Source organism: Gorilla gorilla, chromosome 23, assembly GCF_029281585.2.
Source record: "Gorilla gorilla gorilla isolate KB3781 chromosome 23, NHGRI_mGorGor1-v2.1_pri, whole genome shotgun sequence".
Lineage (NCBI taxonomy): Eukaryota > Metazoa > Chordata > Mammalia > Primates > Hominidae > Gorilla > Gorilla gorilla.
The window spans coordinates 23,032,181-23,051,754 of record NC_086018.1 but is presented as its reverse complement, the minus strand read 5'-3'; the positions used below and the strand labels follow the sequence as shown (position 1 = coordinate 23,051,754).

The 19,574-nt window shown below is 50.5% G+C and overlaps 1 protein-coding gene and 1 long non-coding RNA gene across 6 annotated transcripts in view; one reads left to right on the top strand and one right to left on the bottom strand.

The window, feature by feature from the left end:
- Positions 1–19,574, bottom strand: part of KIAA1671 (KIAA1671 ortholog) — a 244,275-nt gene that overhangs the window by 79,827 nt on the left and 144,874 nt on the right. The window contains exon 1 of one of the 5 annotated variants that reach the window (XM_055375351.2): positions 4,799–6,306. The exons of the other annotated variants lie outside the window; for them this stretch is intronic. Coding sequence (XP_055231326.1) covers positions 4,799–5,083 — 285 coding nt within the window. The 5' untranslated portion in view covers positions 5,084–6,306. Of the gene's footprint in view, positions 1–4,798; positions 6,307–19,574 lie in introns of those variants that run through there. 5 annotated transcript variants of the gene reach the window in all.
- On the top strand, positions 4,941–15,383 carry LOC109024610 (uncharacterized). Its single transcript, XR_002004121.3, has 4 exons — positions 4,941–5,074; positions 6,257–6,296; positions 7,137–7,254; positions 14,350–15,383. It is a non-coding gene; the product is annotated as an uncharacterized lncRNA (long non-coding RNA).

The window sequence follows — 19,574 nt, the reverse complement described above, 5'->3', positions numbered from 1 at the left end:
CGTGCGTGTGTGTGTTTGGTTGGGGGAGATGCTGAGCCCTGCTGAATATTTAAAGCCTCCATTACAGTCCATAATTAACACAGAAGCAAATACTCCCACTCGGCCTTGGGCTGGAGGACTGAACGCTCAGCTCTGGGGCCGATGTTTAATAGTGAATCCCCAGTGCAGGGTGTGGTCATGCTCCCAGCAAGGCCGACACATGCTGGATGGAGTCCCCACTTCACGGATCCCCAGTCCTGTGACTTCCCCTCTCTGTGCTTCAGATTTCTCCATTCACAAAGTATGGGGCTATACCCCACAGGGGCAGCTGTGTGGTTCCTGGCAAGCAGGAGAGGCTCATGGATGTGGGATCCCTGCCCTTCTCCCCATATTTAAGTCACTGGGAGAATATACCCCAGCTACAATTATTGTGCCCCACACCACATTATATACGACAGTGTTTATCATCAAACCTGGATGGGGGCTGGGAGGGGGCATTGTGATTCTGCCCCCAAGGGACTTGGCAATGTCTGGATATTTTTGGTTGTCACAACTGTGGGATGCTACTGGCTTCTAGTGGGTAGGAACCAGGGATAAGCTTACAATGCACAGACTCTATCCCTTACCCCCTACAGCCATAAACAATTATGTAGCCCAATATATAATTAGAGCTGAGGCTGAGAAACTCTAATATACAGCAAAATAGTTTGAGGTTACAGACAGACCCTTGATATTTTAAGATAGTTCCCTCATTTTCAGCACATATATGACATATTTACATTCTGATGTGTTTTATTATCAGCCTCACTAGAAGGCAGCTCTGTGAAGGCAGGAGTTTTGTCTCTTTCGTTCACAGCCATTTCTCCTGCACCAGAGTTGTGGTAGATACTCAGTAAATACTGACTGAGGGGGGCCAGGTGTGGTGGCTCACACCTGTAATCTCAGCACTTTGGGAGGCTGAGGTGGGTGGATCACCGGAGGCCAGGAGCTCAAGACCAGCCTGGGCAACATAGCAGGACCCTGTCTCTACACAAAAGAAAAAAAATGGCTGGGTGTGGTGGCACATGCCTGTAGTCCCACCTATTCCAGAGGTGAGAGGATGGCTTGAACACAGGGTATCGAGGCTGTGGTGAGCTATGATCATGCCACTCCACTCCAGCCCCAGTGACAGGGCAAGACCTTGTCTTCAAAATAAGTAAATAAAAATAGGCTGGGCGCAGTGGCTCATGCCTGTAATCCCAGCACTTTAGGAGGTTGAAGCGGGTGGATCACTTGAGGTCAGGAGTTCGAGACCAGCCTGGTCATCATGGTGAAACCCTGTCCCTACTAAAAATACAAAAATTAGCCAGTGTTGGGGAGGGCACCTGTAATCCCAGCTACTGGGGAGGCTGAGGCAGGAGAATCACTTGAACCTGGGAGGTGGAGGTTGCAGTGAGCCGAGATTGTGCCACTGCACTCCAGCCTGGGTGACAAAGTGAGGCTCTGTCTCTAAATAAATAAATAAAAATAAATACTGGTTGAATGAAAATATGAGTGAATTAATGAAGACACGCAAGTTATACGCACCTAATGCTTAGCATGGAGCCCTGCACACAGTAAATACAAACACAGGTTGATCAGGCTCTTACTCTGCTTCCCTAAGGCACCAGTCTAGCCTTCTAAGAAGGTAGGACTCACATTACAGTCTGAGCCCCCCAAAAAGCAACGTGGAACGAACATTTATTCAGCACCTCCTGCATGCCAGGGCTGTGCTTGCTCTTAGTCCACTCTGTCCCACTGAACCACCCACCAGACAAGTCCCAGCTGAATCTCCATGTTTCAGATGAGGGCACTGAGGCTGAAAGAGGTGATTTAAGCTGCCCAAGGTCACTCAGTTTGCACGTGGTGTGTTGAGACTCAGGCCTAAGTCTGTCTGACTCCAAAGCCCTCTTCGTGCAGCACCCCATGGCCTCAGAGACCCCCCCACTTCCCGCTTTTATTCCAGTCTTGGCCCCTGTGCCATTGCCATTGTTCCTGGGTTCTGGAATTTTCTGTCTGGCCTCTAACTGGAGTCCACCTTGTCTCCTCGGCTAAACCTGGAGTACCAGGCGTGTTTCTCAGGCTCACATGGGACTGCAGCACAAACGTGCCTCTTCCTGCCTTTGTGGCTCAGAGACAAAGCATTTGTTTTCCCTCTTTCCCCCTTTTATCCCTTGGACACAGAAGCAGGCAGGCCATTAGCAAATTACTTCAAGGCTGGCTTTAGAAAACATTTCAGGGCACGCCTTTGAGGGTTATTTTATGCCCGCGATAGATTCTTCTACACTGCTCTGAGTAAATACAAGCCGGAGGCAGGAACCAGGATGAAATGAATGGATTATTTAGATAAATCATGTACAAGGTCAGAAAGACTAAAATCCTGCCCCCTCCCAGCCCCAGCCACGGATACTGCTGTTGTCCCAAACTCTTAAGTAATTGTCTGGGGCTTTAAAAAGTTTCTTCCCATAAAACGAATATTTAAGTGAAGTCCCTGAGTAAAAAGGGCGTGTGTGGGTTTTCCAGCTCATTGAAAATCTTTGAAGTGATGGCTTGAGAGGAAAGGTTTGGTTGCCACAAGAACTAATTTTTAAGCACCACAAGCTAAGAACAGCCACGCTCACCACACGTTTACCAGCACATCAATGCACGATCATCCCCATTTCACAGAGGAGGAAATCACGGCACAGAGAGGGAAGGAGCCTGCCCAATATCACACAGCTGGGAAGCGGCAGAGCCAGGACTCAACCCCTAGGCAGGGGGTCCCTGGCCTTGCGTTTCGTTGACTTATCTGCAACACTGCACATGTTCCTGTCCTAACTCTGCCTTTATCCTGCTCAGGCAGAGTGTCTAGGCAAGCAACAGACAGAGGGCATTCACAAGTGTGCAGATTCTGTGTGCCTGGCACTGTGCCGGGGGCTTGCTTCAATCTCATACCAAGGCCTTGGTTCTCCTCATTGAACACAGGAAGAAACTGAGGCTTAAGAATGGGTCAGGGCTCCTCAGGCAGGAGTCTGATTCAAGCTGTCAAGGCCAAGGCCAACTGGTGCCTACCACCCAGTAGGGTGGCTACATGGGAAGGAGCCTGAAGCTTGAATGTATTTAGCATGTATTTACACTCTTGGTGGCATCTCGATGCAACACGGAATGGTTCTGCACCACCCAACTTCATTTATTCAACCAGCTGGAGAGGCCACTCCTGCCAGTGGCACCAACCTGTAACACAGGGTAAGACGCCTAGGGGATTCATGCCAATGCCCATGGTCACACCACTCCCCAGGGTGGGGAAAGAGGGATGCCAACAGAGCCTGCCTGTCACTAACCCCATACCCTGAGAGAAAACAGGAGTGACAGAGAAACAAACAGAGACAGAGCAAGTCAGAGAGACACATCACAGAGACAGAGATACACACAGAGGGAGACAGAATGAATGAGGGGCCTTCTTTCCCTGTGGCAAGTCACACCTTCCAGAGGTTGGGGAATCTGTCTCATAAATCCAAGCCCCACTAATTTGTTCTGGGCCACAAAGCAGCACAGACTCACCGTGAAGGAGACGTCCTGTGAACGAGACACGTGTCATGCCCAAGTGCTCGGCTCCTGCCTTGCATGTGCACCTGCCTGCTCTGGCTGCTGCGTGACCTGGGGTGAGTCACACCTCTGGGCCAGCAGAGGGGATACTGAGCCCCTGCACCTGGCAGGGCAGCTGTGAGCCCTGCCACCTCGAGTGTAGGGAGGGCCAGCTCAGGGCTCCTCCCTAAATGCTGGGTCCCTTAATGACTATAGCACTCCTGGCTAGGAGGAACCCAGAAAAAGCGGCTGGCTTAGCCCTTCGCCTGTCCTCAAGTGCTCCCATAAACTGGGACAACACAGTCAGGTGGCAGAAGTCACCTATGTGAAAATGGCAGGCCCTCTCTTTAGGCTCAGGCCTGGTCAGTGACGTGGGCAGCCCTGAAGTAATTGGGAGGGTCTGGGGAGAACATCTGCTGGGAGCTGGACTGCAAAGAGCCGTGAATGGGGAGGTCAGAGCCTGGGGTTCCGGACCTGGCTCTGCCACTCGCTCACTGTGCTTCCCCCACAGTAGGCACTTTCGCTTTCTGGGCCCAGTCCCACCTCTCCAAATCATCAGAAGGACCTTACGATTGTTTCTGCACTGTCGCCTAGCAGGACACAAGCCAAGATTTTAATCATTAGCTGTCATTCCACCCTGCTGTCCCAATCCAAACCCTCCCGAGCCTGCCTGAGTAAGAAATCAAGGCCTCCCTCCCTGGCCCACTCACACCAAACCCCAGGTTCACGGCCAGCGGGCAAACTCGCCCACCACACCTCGGCCTCCTAAGACCCTTTCCTTGGCAATTCAATGAAAGCTCGGTGGAACGACAAAAGCTACAACTCAGCGTGCACATGACACCGCCACTTGTGCTTCCTAGGAGGGTGAGAGGAGATGAGGCAGGTGCCACTAATCCACCCTAAAAATAGGGAGAAGGATGAGCTTTCGTGTCGGGGGTTGGGGTGTTCACACTTAAACATAAATCAACTGGCAAATTCAGCCCAACTCACGTGCTGGCCCTGTCCACACAGACGTCGACTCCAGCAAAAATGTCCTGACTGACTTCAGGAGAGAGAGGAATTATTGCTACGTGCCTCTTTCCCAGGTACAGGGGACAGGAAGTGCCTGGGCTTTGACTGACAACTATTCTGGAAGAAGTAACTTCCCCGGTTTGATGTCTGGGACCCCCTCCCTGGGAGGACTGGAGGGGAGGAGCTTTCACTGTTGTTTTAATATTTTTTAAAACAATAAGCTTACAATATCTGGCGGTTCCGAATCTGTATGCCTTTTCCTCAGTGAAGAAAATCTCTGTTGGCTGCGAGCAGAGAAGCGGCGGAAGGATTCCCGACTCCGGGAAGCCAGGTGTCGGAAGGAGGAAGTACGCTTGAAGGGGGTCCGGCTGGCCGACTCCGCACTCGTCCGTTCGTGGCCCACCGTGGTGGTCACCAAATTGAGGGCTTCCTGGAAGGACCTCCTCACGGTACCCATCCACTGGGTCATGTGGGTCTGAGCCACCGTGAGTTTATCTCCCAGGTAATCCATGGGGCCAGCCAGGAGGAGAGGGAAGAAGGAAGTTAGGGAGGGAGAGAGCAATTAAAACGCCAGTGTCCTCTTGCCTCTTTGGACTCTTTTGCTCATGGAAGTTTTGGGCTTGCTTGGAGGAAAAAAAATTAAAAACAGCAGCTTTCTTCAGGCAAACCAAGGGTAAGTAAACATCCCTGAGCCAGCAGCCGGCTGCATCCACGGGTGCCGCTCAGAATTAAGAGGCAGCTAAGTGCCAGGCTGGGAGTCCACCCCAGCGGAGTTATAAAGTCAACACACTGGGCAGTCCAGGTTCCAGTTCCAAGACTCACCCAGCTGATCGGCCGAGACAAGGAGCTTTGAGGAACAAGCCGGCTGCACTCACTCCAGGGCGTGACGGTCCCGAAAGGCGGGGGATGGGGGTGGGGGTGGAGGGGGCGGCCTTGGGCACCCTCGTCCTCACTTCCCTTCAGGTAGGCAGCCCCCCTGAGGTGCACCCTGGGAGGTTCCGGTGGGCAAGCTGCCGCACCCTGCTGCCCCCTGCCCGGCTGCCCTCGGCCAGACCCCGCTCACCTGACCCATGCAGGTTTTCTGTCCTCTGGCTGGAGATTCCAAACCTGTCGGCCGGCAGGCGGCTAGCTCACTTCCGGAGGCAGCCACCAGGGCCCCCGGGTCCCCTGGCTGAGCAGCCCGGGATGACATCAGCCCCCGTCTTAGCGAGGGGCTTCGCTGCCCAGGAATGCAGGAGGGGCCTCGGGGAGGCGGAGGCGGTGGCGGCGGCCGCCCAGGGAGCTGACGTCCGCCCCCATTTTTTTCTCCCCCAAGTCCCAACTCGCTCACGGTCCCTCGGGGCTGATGGCAACTTCACGTGCCTGCCAGCCTACCCACCCCTGTGCCCTCACCGCAAGCGCACCAGGAAATGCGGCTGCACGTGTGTGCATGTGTGTGCACGTTGTGTGTGTGTGCGTGTATGTCGGCGATCTGGCAGCCCCGGGAAGGTTAGCACTGCTGGGAAACGGCTTCTGCCTCTAAGGTTACAGGCAGCGTCTTGGGACCTCTGATCGGCTGTCAGTCTGTCTCCCTCTCGTGGTCTGTTTCTCTGTTGATTTCTCAGCCTCGCTCTCCTCCCTCTCCCTGTGTCTCAACTTCCACTTGCTTGTCTCTAAGCTTCTCTCCTCTCTCTCTCCTTTTCAGCTGTCTCTCCCTCCCTCTCTGGAAGGCAACACTGATCCAGGTGAGACAGCCTCTGAGGTCCCCCAGGAAGGACTGGGGAGGGCTGTATTTCAGTACAGGCGGAGTTGCCATGGCAACCCGGGGCACAGCATCTGCCCTGTCCTGGGCAGCAGGCTCAGCACTGGGAGCAATGGGAATGATTCATGGTTTACACTAGGTCACGTGAGCTCCCTGGGTTTTAACCCTTACAGGGCTGGAGTACTAGGGGTTGGGGGTACGACTAGACCCTAACACCCACTGTCCTCGGCCAGGCCCCGCTCATCTGACCCATGCAGGTTTTTCTGTCCTCTGCCTGGAGATCCCAAACATGTCAGGGGTTGTTAGAAGGGGGTGGGCAGCAGCTGGATCCTGGAGGTCAGGCACACCTGTTAAACGAGGTTTCTCCTTCTAGCAGGGATCCATGTCCCCCCAACCCCACTACTTTTACAGACAAGGAAATGCAGATTCAGAGACATAGATTCACTTGCCCAAGGTCACACAGCAAGGATGTCACCAGGCATGCACCAGAGCTGCTCCCACCCCAGGTTTTCCTAGGTCTGACATGGTACCTGGCCCAGAGTCAGGGCTCTGTAAATATTTATTGTTCGGACACCAAGTACACAATTGAAACCCAGGTCGCTCAGAATGCATCCTATGTCCTTTCCACCACCACCTCACTTCAATTTTGAACAAATATTTGTTTTCTAGACACTGGTCAAAGGGCCTCACTTGAGAAAGTTTATCACAAAGGACTCTCTGGCAATATGGCCAACAGATCTTTTTCTTTTCTATGTATTCCCAGTCCTTACAGCTATTCATTCTCTTTCTTTCCCTCTCTCTCTTCTTCTTTTTTTGGATACAGGATCTCACTCTGTTGCCCAGGCTGGACTGCAGTGGCATGATCACAGCTCACTGCAGCCTTGGCCTCCCAGGCTCAAGCGATCCTCCCATCTCAGCCTCCTGAGTAGCTAGGACTACAGGTATGTGCCACCACGCCCAGCTAATTTTTTTGTGTGTGTAATTTTTGTACAGACAGGGTTTCACCATGTTGTCCAGGCTGGTCTCAAACTCCTAGACTCAAGGGATCCACCTGCCTCAGCCTCCCAAAGTACTGGGATTACAAGCATGAGCCACCACATCCAGCCTCATTCATTCTTTCATTCATTCATTTAATAAAGATTCAGAGGGTGCCTACTCTGAACCAGGCACTGCATAGAGATTAAGAGCAGAGGGCTCACAGCCCAGCAGGGGATGACAGTGGTAGCTAATATTTATTAAGAGGTAACTAAATGTCCAACACCATTCTAAGCATTCACAGGAATCAACTAATGAATTTTTTTGCATGAACCCATTTGACAGAGAAGACTGAGATCCACAGAGGTGAAATCATGTACCAAGGTTATGCCTGATAGGTGTCCTCCAAGATGACCATCAGTAATCCTTGCCCCCTTTTATTCATACCCTGGTGTGGTCCCCTCCCACAATGAATCAAGGTTGGTCTGTGTGGTTAGCAGAATAAAGAAGAAGTGATGGGCCGGGCGCGGTGGCTCATGTCTGAGTAAAGAAGAAGTGATGGGCCGGGTGCAGTGGCTCACGTCTGTAATCCCAGCACTTTGGGAGGCCGAGGCGGGTGGATCACAAGGTCAGGAGTTCAAGACCAGCCTGGCCAACATGGTGAAACCCCGTCTCTACTAAAACTACAAAAATTAGCCGGGCACAGTGGCAGGCACCTGTAGTACCAGCTACTTGGGAGGCTGAGGCAGGAGAATCGCTTGAACCCGAGAGGCAGAGGTTGTAGTGAGCTGAGATCACACCGCTGCGCTCCAGCCTGGGTGACAGAGTGAGACTCCGTCTAAAAAAAAAAAAAGAAGAAGTGATAGTGTACGACTTCTAAAGCTTGGTCATAAAAGGCATCATGGTTTCTACCTTCTTCTCTGAGGTCATACTGGGGAAAGCCAGCCACCATGTTGTGAGGATGCTCAAGCAGTCACACACAGAAACCCACATGGAGAGAATCTGAGGCCCCAGCAAACAGGTAGCACCAGTTGCTGGCCATGTGAGTGAGCCACTATGGAAGCAGATGCTCCATCTCTAGTCAAACCCTTAGCTGACCGTAGACCTGGCCAGTATCTTGAGTACAACGTCATAAGAAATTCCAAGTCACAGTCACTCAGCCACACTGCTCCCAAATTCCTGGCCTGTAGACATCACAGAGATACAAGTGGCCAGAGGCAAGTAGGTAACTGGTCCATGAGAAAACTGAAGATTGAAGGCAAAGATGGGGTGGGGGGCTCTTGCAGCAGCCTATATACCTTACATTGATATATCCAGAAGTATTACTCCACCATGCAGGTGAGGAAACATACACAGGAAACATACACAGGGCTAGGTCGCACTTCCATGAGTGCCTGGCTCCACCCTCCACCACATGCAGCCTCCTAGGTCCCAGGACTTCTGGCATCCAAAGTGGGCCTCCAAAGTTTGTCCATTTTCCCCACACAGATTGCCCATAGTGAGCTCCTACACCAGGAAGTCCTCTTCATGGCCTGCTCCCTCATTACGCAGGCCCAGGACGTCCAGAGTGGAAACAGGAACAGACCTGAGAAAGAGCTGAGTCCTCCCCCCGGCCCCAGAAAAGTCACACCAGAAATACCTAGAGAGCTGGAATGGCACACAGCTTTTTAACAGACCATCTGGACATCGGGGTGGGAAATCCACTGGGGTCCTCAGGAGGAAAAATGTTAAATCAAACTAGAAAGTAAAACACCTTTAAAATGATCATACCCAGTGTTGTCAAGGTTGTGGTGAAACAAGACACATATGTCCACAGCAGATGGACATGAAAACTGATATATATTTCCTGGAAGAAATTTAACACCCTAAATCAAAAGTCTTAAAAAATAATGGCTTGCCAGTTAATGACATACATATTGAAATGTACAGCTGAAATGTACTGATATCTATAATTTTTTTTTGAGACAAAGTCTTGCTCTGTCACCTAGGCTGGAGTGCAATGGCATGATATCAGCTCACTGCAACCTCTTCCCACTGGGTTCAAGCGATTCTCCTGCTTCAGCCTCCCGAGTAGCTGGGATTACAGGTGCGCACCACCACGCCTGGCTAATTTTTGTATTTTTAGTAGAGACGGGGTTTCACCATGTTGCCCAGGCTGGTCTTGAACTCCTGACCAGTGGTCCGCCCACCTCAGCCTACCAAAGTGCTGGGATTACAGGCATGAGCCACCATGCCCGGCCAATAATTTATTTTGAAATGCACACACACAAAAAAAATGGAGTGCTGGGTGCTGTGGCTCACACCTGTAATCCCAGCTCTTTGGGAACCCAAGGTGGGAGGATTGTTTGAACCCTGTAGTCCCAGTACTCTGGAGGCTAAGGTAGAAGGATTGCTTCAGCCTGGGAAGTTAAGGCTGCAGTGAGCTGTGATCACACCACTGCACTCCAGCCCGGGCAACAGAGTGAGAACCTGTCTCAAAAAAAAAAAAAAAAAAAAAAAAAAAAGTGCCATGGATGGATGGCTACATTTTTATAAAGCACACATAGCTTTTTTTTTTTTGAGACGAAGTCTCACTCTGTTGCCCAGGCTGGAGTGCAGTGGTGTGATCTCAGCTTGTTGCAAACTCCGCCTCCTGGGTTCACGCCATTCTCCTGCCTCAGTCTCCCGAATAGCTGGGACTACAGGTGCCCGCCACCACGCCCGGCTAATTTTTTTGTATTTTTAAGTTTCCTGTGAGACACCTGGTCATGGGGGGGTTTCACCATTTTAGCCAGGATGGTCTTGATCTCCTGACCTCGTGATCTGCCCCCCTCCGCCTCCCAAAGTGCTGGAATCACAGGTGTGAGCCACCGCACCCCAGCCACATAGCAAATTTTATAGAATCTAGCTGATGGGTGTTTTCCTATATAATTTTTCTATATGTTTGAACATTTTCATAACAAAAGGTTGGGGTGGGGGGGCACTGTGTCCAACTTTTGACCCTATAGTTAGTGATCCAGTTCCACACACAGGAATTCCTTTGGAAATAACAATAATAATATACAAACATTTTGCTATAAGAATGTTCATCACAGTCACATAGACAATGATGAAAAGGTGTAAGAACCTAATTATTCAAAAAGGGACTTGCTCAGTGCAGTGCAAGCCGTGCTGGCGCCAGAGGCAAAAGGAAAAAAATAAGTAATACTCATCCTGTTTTTATTTATAGTTCTGATTCCTTTCTCATCACAAATTTTTGCATTAATTTTAATTTTTTAAAAACAATTGAAATATTATTCATAGTGATCAGTGACTTTTCTTGATGTCCCCCAATTTTGTGCCCTATGTGAGCACCTCACTTGCCTTATTCTAGACCCACCCCGTCCTTGCTAAATAAGTATAGCATCATGATTAAGGGTTTGGAGACCCAGCTATAGCTCTTATTAGCTGTGTGACGGTGAACAAGTTACTTGACTTCTCTGGTTTTCAGAGATGAAGTCATCAAACTCATCATTTCCATCGATGCAGCTAGTACCTCCCCTGACTAAGATCCCCTTTTCTAGAAGGTGCACACACACACGTCAGCTGCTGTGAATGCTGGTTACGAAAGGCTCGGAGCTCTACCCTCCTCTGGAGAACTGCCCTTACTGAAGGCTATGTCCAGATGCCCACAGCCAATGACTGACCAATACAGAACACAACACTCAGGTCTCCTTGCCTCAAGGCACCACCAACTCAGTGATGCAATTCACACTCTAGGGGTTCCCATGGGACTGGGCTGAGGCTGGGGCTCAGCTGAAACCACATCTGTAGTTAGCTTTGTCCCCTGCCCCAGTTGTTGCCCTTTCTTCCTTATGGGTTTCGCTTGAGAGCTTTCCCTCAATGAATCGCTGCACCAGAATCCTCATGTCAGTCTCTGCTTCTAGGGAACCTGACCAAAGACCACCACCACCATCACCACCATCACTACTGCTAACTGAGCACTTACTATGTGCCAGGCATTACATTGCATCACTGTATTACACCATCAGCTCCTCCCAACAATGAAAGGAGGCTGATACTATTAATATGGTTATCACTCGCATTTTACTGATGGAAAAACCACGGCAGAGAGAAGTGAAATGACCAACCCAAGGTCACACAGCTATTAAGTGGTGGAGTTTGGCACCCCCCCCCAACTTCATACCTGTGACAAGCTATATATCCTGGCCCTCACCAAATCAGTCTGGATGGCGACAAGCGCCCAGAAAAGCAGAGACCAAATGGCAGGTGGGATCATCCAGTTCTGCCTCCTTCCAGAAAGGGGAGAGGGGTGCAGAAGTGAGCTACAAAGCCAGATTCCTGCTTGTTCCCTCCTGGCTTCCTTTAGGTACAGAGCGGTCTGCAAGTGTGACTATAAAAAGCTTCGCTTCCTGAAAACTGGGGCAGCACAAGCATTTCCCCCCCCAGAGGACTTTTTCTGCAAAGTCTTCTGTTCTCTCCAGGAAACTCTTGGGATGTTTTGGGCATCAAAAAAGAAAGAAAACCATCTTTTTCTTACATAATTAATCCAAAAAATGCTGGAGAAGCTGCTGAGATCCAGGAAGTAAATGGGAATTTCTTTTACAATGTGAGGCGAGACACAGAGATCGCCATTTCTAGACAATCACGTGTGATTTCAGAAATCAGAAAATGGGCCAGGCGTGGTGGCTTATGCCCGTAATCCCAACACTTTGGGAGGCTCAGGTGGGTAGATTCTCTGAGGTCAGGAGTTCGAGACCAGCATGGCCAACATGGTGAAACCCCATATCTACTAAAAATGTAAAAATTAGCTGGGAGTGGTGGTGGGCACCTGGAATCCTAGCTATTTGGGAGGCTGAGGCAGGAGAATTGCTTGAACCCGGGAGGTGGATGTTGCAATGAGCTGAGAACGCACCATTGCATTCCAGCCTGGGCAACAGAGCGAGACTCAGTCTCAAAAAAAAAAAAAAAAAAGGAAGGAAAGAAAGAAAGAGAAAGAAGAAATCAGAATATGTCGGTCATTCATTCATTCAACAAACATTCCCTGGACAGTTACTTTCTGCAAGTTCAGTGTTGGCCTTGAGGGGACCTATGGTCTCTGAAGAGCTCAGTGTATCTATCTGATTCTTAGCCATTAAGGGTGGAAGGCCAACTCAAATCTGAGGCTATCCCATTTTCTCCCCAAAATCGAATACAAAAATGTATAATTTTAAGAATCCCTGGTCTGGTGGAAGAAAGAAATAGGAAAAAAAAAAATGAACAATTGCCAAGGGTTCTGATGAACAAGTGAATAACATGCTATGGGAACATAATAGGGAGGGTGAACCCCAACCAAGAAATTCAAAGGTTGAGGAAAGAAGGTCACAGGGAAATGATCACTTATTAAAGACTTACAATCAAAAGAAGGGTATCTGGATGGGGTTTTGAAGGATAAATAGGAGTATTCCAAGAGGGCTGAAATCGAGAACACCACATGCAAAGGCCAGGAAGTCGGGGCACGTTCAGTCTTGCCCTCGGAGTTCTGGACATGTGGCATCCCTGCCTACAGCTGCCTTCCCCTCCTCTCCCACCTCCAAGACAACCTTCAGCTTTTTCCAGATCTCCCGCAGGAGGTCCCACTCATATGACCCTCTTCACATCCTGCTTCCTAAAAGATTGGACATTCCAGGACTGTGCATCCTAGACTAAGAGGTACACTAATATTATGTTAATAAAGAAGGTGGGGCCAGGAGCAGTAGCTCATGCCTGTAATCCCAGCACTTTGGGAGTCTGAGGCGGGTGGATCACCTGAGGTCAGGAGTTCGAGACCAGCCTGGCCAACATGACAAAACCCCATCTCTACTAAAAATACAAAAATTAGCTGGGTGTGGTGGCAGTTTCCTATAATCTCAGCTACTCAGGAGGCTGAGGCAGGAGAATCGCTTGAACCCAGGAGGCCGAGGTTGCAGTGAGCCAAGATTGCGCCACTGCACTCCAGCCTGGGCAACAGAGCAAGATTCCATCTCAAAACAAAACAAACAAACAAAAAAGAAGGTGGTACAGTGGAAATAATAACCACTAATGGAGGATTTACTGTGTACCCAGGAAACGTTTACTTGCACATCTCACCTCATTAACCCTCAAAACAACACTTGAGCGTGAGTCGTATTAGTGATGTTCCCCATTTTGCAGAGGCCAGTGAGGTTTAAAAAGCCAAAAGGACTTGCCCTGGGCTGGGTGTGGTGGCTCACGCCCGTAATCCCAGCACTTTGGGAGACCGCGATGGGCGGATCACAAGGTCAGGCATTTGAGACCATCCTGGCTAACACGGTGAAACCCCATCTCTACTAAAAATACAAAAAAAGGCCAGGTGCAGTGGCTCACACCTGTAATCCCAGCACTTTGGGAGTCTGAGGCAGGCAGATCACGAGGTCAGGAGATAGAGACCATCCTGGCTAACATGGTGAAACCTCGTCTGTACTAAAAATACAAAAAATTAGCTGGGCGTGGTGGCAGGCGCCTGTAGTCCCAGCTACTTGGGAGGCTGAGGCAGAATAGCATGAACCCAGGAGGCGGAGCTTGCAGTGAGGTGAGATCACACGACTGCCCTCCAGCCTGGGCGACAGAGCAAGACTCCGTCTTTAGCCGGGCGCGGTGGTGCGTGCCTGTAATCCCAGCTACCCGGGAGGCTGAGGCAGGAGAATCGCTTGAACCTGGGAGGCAGAGGTTGCAGTGAGCTGAGATTGCGCCACTGCACTCCAGCCTGGGTGATGGAGCGAGACGCCGTCTCAAAAAAAAAAAAAAAAAAGGCGGTGGGGGGGGGGACTTGCCCAAGGTCACTGAGCTGGCAAGAGGCCTCTGGGACTTGAACCCAGACCTGTCTGATCCCAAAGCCTTTCACCACCTCATTTCTCTGCACTTACCTGGGTTGTTCCCCAGGCCTCTTGTGAGGGTCAGGAAAAGCCTTCAGAAGGGCTTGCCCAGTTGCCAATTGCATTAGTTTCCCTTTCTTGTCAACTGGCCTGGAGACAAATTCCTAGGACTACATGTGGGAAGGGCTGGCTCATGAACTCAGCTTCAACCTAGTTTTTTCTCTCTTTCAGGTGGAGCAACAGCATCAGTCAGAAGGCAGCGGATGGCACAGGGCTTCCGCGTAAGGCCTGCATCGCCTGAGTCATGGTTTTCTCATCTTGTATGAGGCCCACCCCCTTCAAAACGTTGTGACAAAAAAAACAACTGAGATAATTTGTGCCGCTGGCACATAGTTAACACTCAATAAGGCCGGGCACAGTGGCTTACACCTCTAATCCCAGCACTTTGGGAGGCTGAGGCAGGTGGATCACTTGAGGCCAGGAGTTCGATACCAGCCTGACCAACATGGTGAAACCCCATCTCAACTAAAAATACAAAAATTAGCCAGGCATGGTGGTGTGCACCTGTAGTCCCAGCTACTTGGGAGCCTGAGGCAGGAGCATCTCTTGAACCCGGGAGGTGGAGGTTGCAGTGAGCGGAGATCGCACCACTGCACTCCAGCCTGGGTGACAGAACAAGACTCTGTCTCAAAACAACAACAACAACAAAATAATAAATGGTGACCACAAGGGATGATCGTTTTTCTATTATAATTCCTATCATCTCACTGTTCAAATGAATCACAGGACCCTAGACAGTCAGAATCAGGACACGAGCAGGGACCAACCTAGGCCAACCTTCCCACTAAACTGAAGAAACAGGCCCAGACCGAGGGCTGCCCTAAGGCCTCACAGTCCATCTGCAGCAGGCGCCCTCTCTGATATCTCCTAGGAAATGTGCACGATCTGAACTTTGACAGCGTCTGCAACCTCACATATTACCTGTTTCCCAGCTTCTTTCTACCCTGAACAAACTGGACAGATGTTAATCCTGGAATGTGCCATGACATCTCTGGTTCAGCCTTTTGCATATGCTGTTCCCTCTGGCTAAGACACCTTTCCACCCCTTCCTCACCTGGCCAGCATCTAGTCCACCACAGCTCAGCTTAGATACTCCCGCCTCTGAGACACCTCCCCTGTTTCCTTATATCCATGGGGGCAGGGGGCACCTCTGGGGTCCCACCCTGCCTATGTAACCCCTACCGAATCACACAGTTTACCTGGCCATAATTTGGTTTACCCATCAGTCTTCCCCTCCAGGTCCCGAGCCTGTGGGCGGCAGGGACGTGTCCTGTCCACCCTTGATACGCAACATCCCGAAGAGGCTCTCATCGTACCCACTGTGTGAGATGAAGGAATCACTGAGGCTTGAACCCAAGTCACAGGACTCCAGACATCCTTCTTGGGAGACTTGTTTCCAAGACAACAGGGAAAGGAATTCAGATAAAAGAAAAAAAAAATAGAAATGACTTGATTTTACAAGTCAATCCCAGATTATTTATAAACCAAGCCCAAGATTATTTCCTTGTGTTAATTTATCACATTCTTCTTCAAATAGTCATTTTAGTGACCTAAGATGTCTTTAACCTTGGGATGAGAAATCAATCGATCGATCAATCAATAAAAATCATCTAGCAAGGAAATCTTTCTAGAAACAGACAGAAACTCATCACCTTTCTTTTCTGAGGCCCCACCCTCAGCTCAAGTAGAAAGCAGCGTTTTCCATGTTGTGGAGAGTCTGCCATGTGGCCCTGCCTGGCATGGCAAAGCCAATCTGTAATTACAGCCCCTCTTCCAAGAGCCAGGCCTCTTACAAGGCTGCAAACCCTGGCCTTCTCTAAAATGGAAAAAGGCAGGCGGCAGGCCCCCACCTAATTCCCCTGCCTGACTTATCTCCCTGGGCCACCCAGTGGTTCTGGGGGCAATCAGACCCTGGGAAGGAGGAGGGGAGCTCTGCTGGTATCTTTGGCCACACTGCCTGGGGCTGGACAACACGTTTCTTTCCACCACAGCGACTGAAGTTCCATACTGTTGGCTCAGTTAGCAAAACAAAGCAAGATGTTCTTGGGAAACAACAAATGAGAAATGGGATGAGGAACACATGACCTCCCCTAAGAAATGTATTTCTGACCAGTGAGTTTGCTTTACTTGGCTGAACTGCCCTCTAAGCAACACTCCGAGATTATAAAGGTCTCCATGAGTATCATAAAAGATTGAAAAAATGAGAAGGCCTTTCTGGCCTTCTTTCCTTGCTTCCTCCCTCCCATCCTTCTGACTTCAACAGGCACTTTCTTGAGTGTCTACTATGCACCAGGTACTATAGCAGGGAAGCCAAAGACCCAATCCCTAGCCTGTGCAACTATTTTACTTGGAGTTTGTAGTAAGCATAGTCTCAACTCACAGTAGCTGTCATTCACCAAGGGCCTACTGTGCACCCTACTGCCTCGTTGACAGGTGTAACCCAGGAAGGCTGTAATCTCCATTGTACAGATGGGACAACAGAGGCTCTGGACAATGACATCACTAGTCCAAGTCATGCATCTGCTATGTGCAGAGCTGTGACACAACCTACGGCTGGGTGGAACTCAAAGCCTGGGCCCTTAACCACCGGGCTACCCTGCCCCTGTGAATACCCCCATTTGTGTCAGCTGGATTATGGGGTGCAGAAAATGTGGTCATAGGAGGGAAGACCTTGCCCTGTGTTCCTCCTCCCTTCCACTCCATTTGGCTTTCTCCCACTCACACTTAGATTGGCTGTGAACCCCAACTGAAGCCTGATGGTGAAAAACACAAGGTTCACCAACATGGCTTTGGGGACCCCCTCCCATACTCAGTTCTGACGAAAACTCAACCACATCGACAGCTCCAGTGACCAGCAGGTCTGGGTGGCCTCAGAGGGCATCTTCCATGCCCTCCTGCCCAGGCTGAATGGAGAGGAAGAGCCAGGCTCTGCCCCACACCACTGTGGGGCCCCAGGCAATGCTCCCCTCCTCTCTGGGACGTGATTCCCCAAGGGGGTTACCCAGGAAGACCACAGGAAAGACCAACTCAAAATCCTCCGCCTTCCTCTGCAAGGCCACCAGACCCAGTTACAAACACTGTATGGCCTGGGGCCCTTGCACCACCTTCTCCTGCCTCAGCTGCCTCCTTTTGCAGATGGAAATCATGACACCTACCTACCAGGTATCAGTGCAAGCCAAGAGCACACAGGAGGCCCCCAGCAACAGGCACGGATATTCCAATGGGGACTGCCCCATTGGAATCCACCATTGGAACGAGTGTGGCTTAAGTACCCACATATGGCCAGGTGCGGTGGCTCACACCTGTAATACCAGTACTTTGGGAGGCCGAGGCGGGTGGATCATGAGGTCAGGAGTTCGAGACCAGCCTGGCCAACATGGTGAAACCCCATCTCTACTAAAAATACAAAAATTAGCCAGGTATGGTGGCGCACACCTGTAATCCCAGCTACTCAAGAGGTGGAGGCAGGAGAATCGCTTGAACCCGGGAGGCAGAGGTTGCAGTGAGCCAAGATTGCACCACTGCACTCCAGCCTAGGTGACTGAGCGAGACTCTGTCTTAAAAAAAAAAAAAAAAAAAATACCACATTTTGAAAAACAAACTTATAAAGAGAAATGCCCCCCTTCCCCAGGCTAAATCAACACTCATCCAAAGGCTGCTCCGATAGGGTACATATTTCCTAAGAGCTGACGGGACATATTGTGTGTGCCAGGCCCCACATCATCTCATGTCATCCTCACAAGCACGGTTTAGGGCAGGGCTCCAAAGTCTGACTGCCTGGCCCTCCAGCTCCTTGCTATGTGATCCTGGGCAAGTAGCTTACCTTCTCTGAGCCTCACCTTCTCTGCCTTTAAAAGGGGAGAAAAACGGTACCCTTCTTACCAGTGGTGGTAACATTATATGCTCTGACCAACTCATGGGAACAAAACAAGCATCTCCACTGTGCAGAGGAGAAAACTGAGGCAGAGAGTGAAGGCTGGAGGTTGTGCAGCGGCTTAGTGGCAAAGTCTGACTTGGAGGCCTGTGCTCAACAGCTTCGGCTCTCTGGGCAAGGCAACAGTGGTACCACGCCCCACCCCCATCATTTCCATCACTCAGCTGGGCAGCCCCCACCTCTCTCTCATCTCATAGCTGCTGTGAGGAATGGTCTCCACTTGCAGAGCACGCCTCCACACAGGAGTGCTTTCTCCTGACCCGGCTGGAGGTCTGTTCTCACATGCCTTGCTTCTCTGCACACGGGGAGCCTCTCTTTTGCGCCACCCACGCTGTTCCAGGAGCCATGCTGGGGTGGGCGGAGAGGGCAGGGAATGGGGCAGCCGGGCAGCCCTGGCATCTTGACAAAGGGGTGTCACTCCACAGGTCCCCATGGCAGCCCATCTTTTGGGTACAATGCACATTCCACAGCCTCAGAGTCCTAGACCTTGGGCTAGCCTGGATTTAGTCTCTTCCAGAACCCCTGGCATCAGGGCAATCAGAGCAAAACCCCCCCGCCCCCTCCACCCAGTTGTTTCCAACCCAGAGCTGCCTGCAGATCCTACGCAGCCTTCATGCTTCTTGCTTCTGAGTCACAGCTCTAAGGTTACTCTCCAGACCCTATCACAGCACCCTTCCGCTTACACTTTAATAATTACAATTACTTGGTATTTCCCTAATTGTTTATTTATTACTGTCCCTCTAAGGAAGGCTTATAAGAACAGAAATCATCTATGTCTTAGTCTCTGCTATTGCCCCCTGTCCCTGGCACACTGGGAGGCCTTCGGTAAGTCTTTGTTGAATGGATAAATGAATGAAGTAAAGAAGGGAAGGAAAGGGGAGAGAGAGGAGGGGAGGGGAGGGGAGGGGAGGGGATGGAAGAACTACTATTTGCCTTCTCTTCCCTGCCCCTTTCTCTGGCCAATTTCTACTTTGTGCTGATGTCACCACCTCCAGGAAGCCTTCTCTGCTGCTCTCTCCTCCAAGTAAAGTGCCTTCTCTGTGCTCAACTCTTGGGCTTCTCCCATCACAGTGTTCTCTTTGCCATTTTGTAAGTGTCAATTTTCACAACCCTCTGCCTACCAAATCCTGGCCAAGGGGACCTGGGGGCAAGGCTGCTGGGTGGACTACAGGGAGAAGTCTTCCTCGTGATGCACCCTCCTCCTTGGTGGGATGTTGTCCGGGCTCCTGAGGATGGCTGGGACTGTGGCAGCCATTTGGGGACCATGAGGGAATAAGATGCCAAGAAAAGTGTAGGAAGATGGGAAGAACCTGGGTGGATCTATGCATCCAGGACTTGGAAAACTTCCTGTAAAGGGCCATATAGTAAATATTTCAGGTGTTGCAAGTCATATGCAGTCTCTGTCATACCTTCTTTGTGTTTTGAGTGGTTTTTGGTTTATTTTACAATTTTTTTTTTTGAC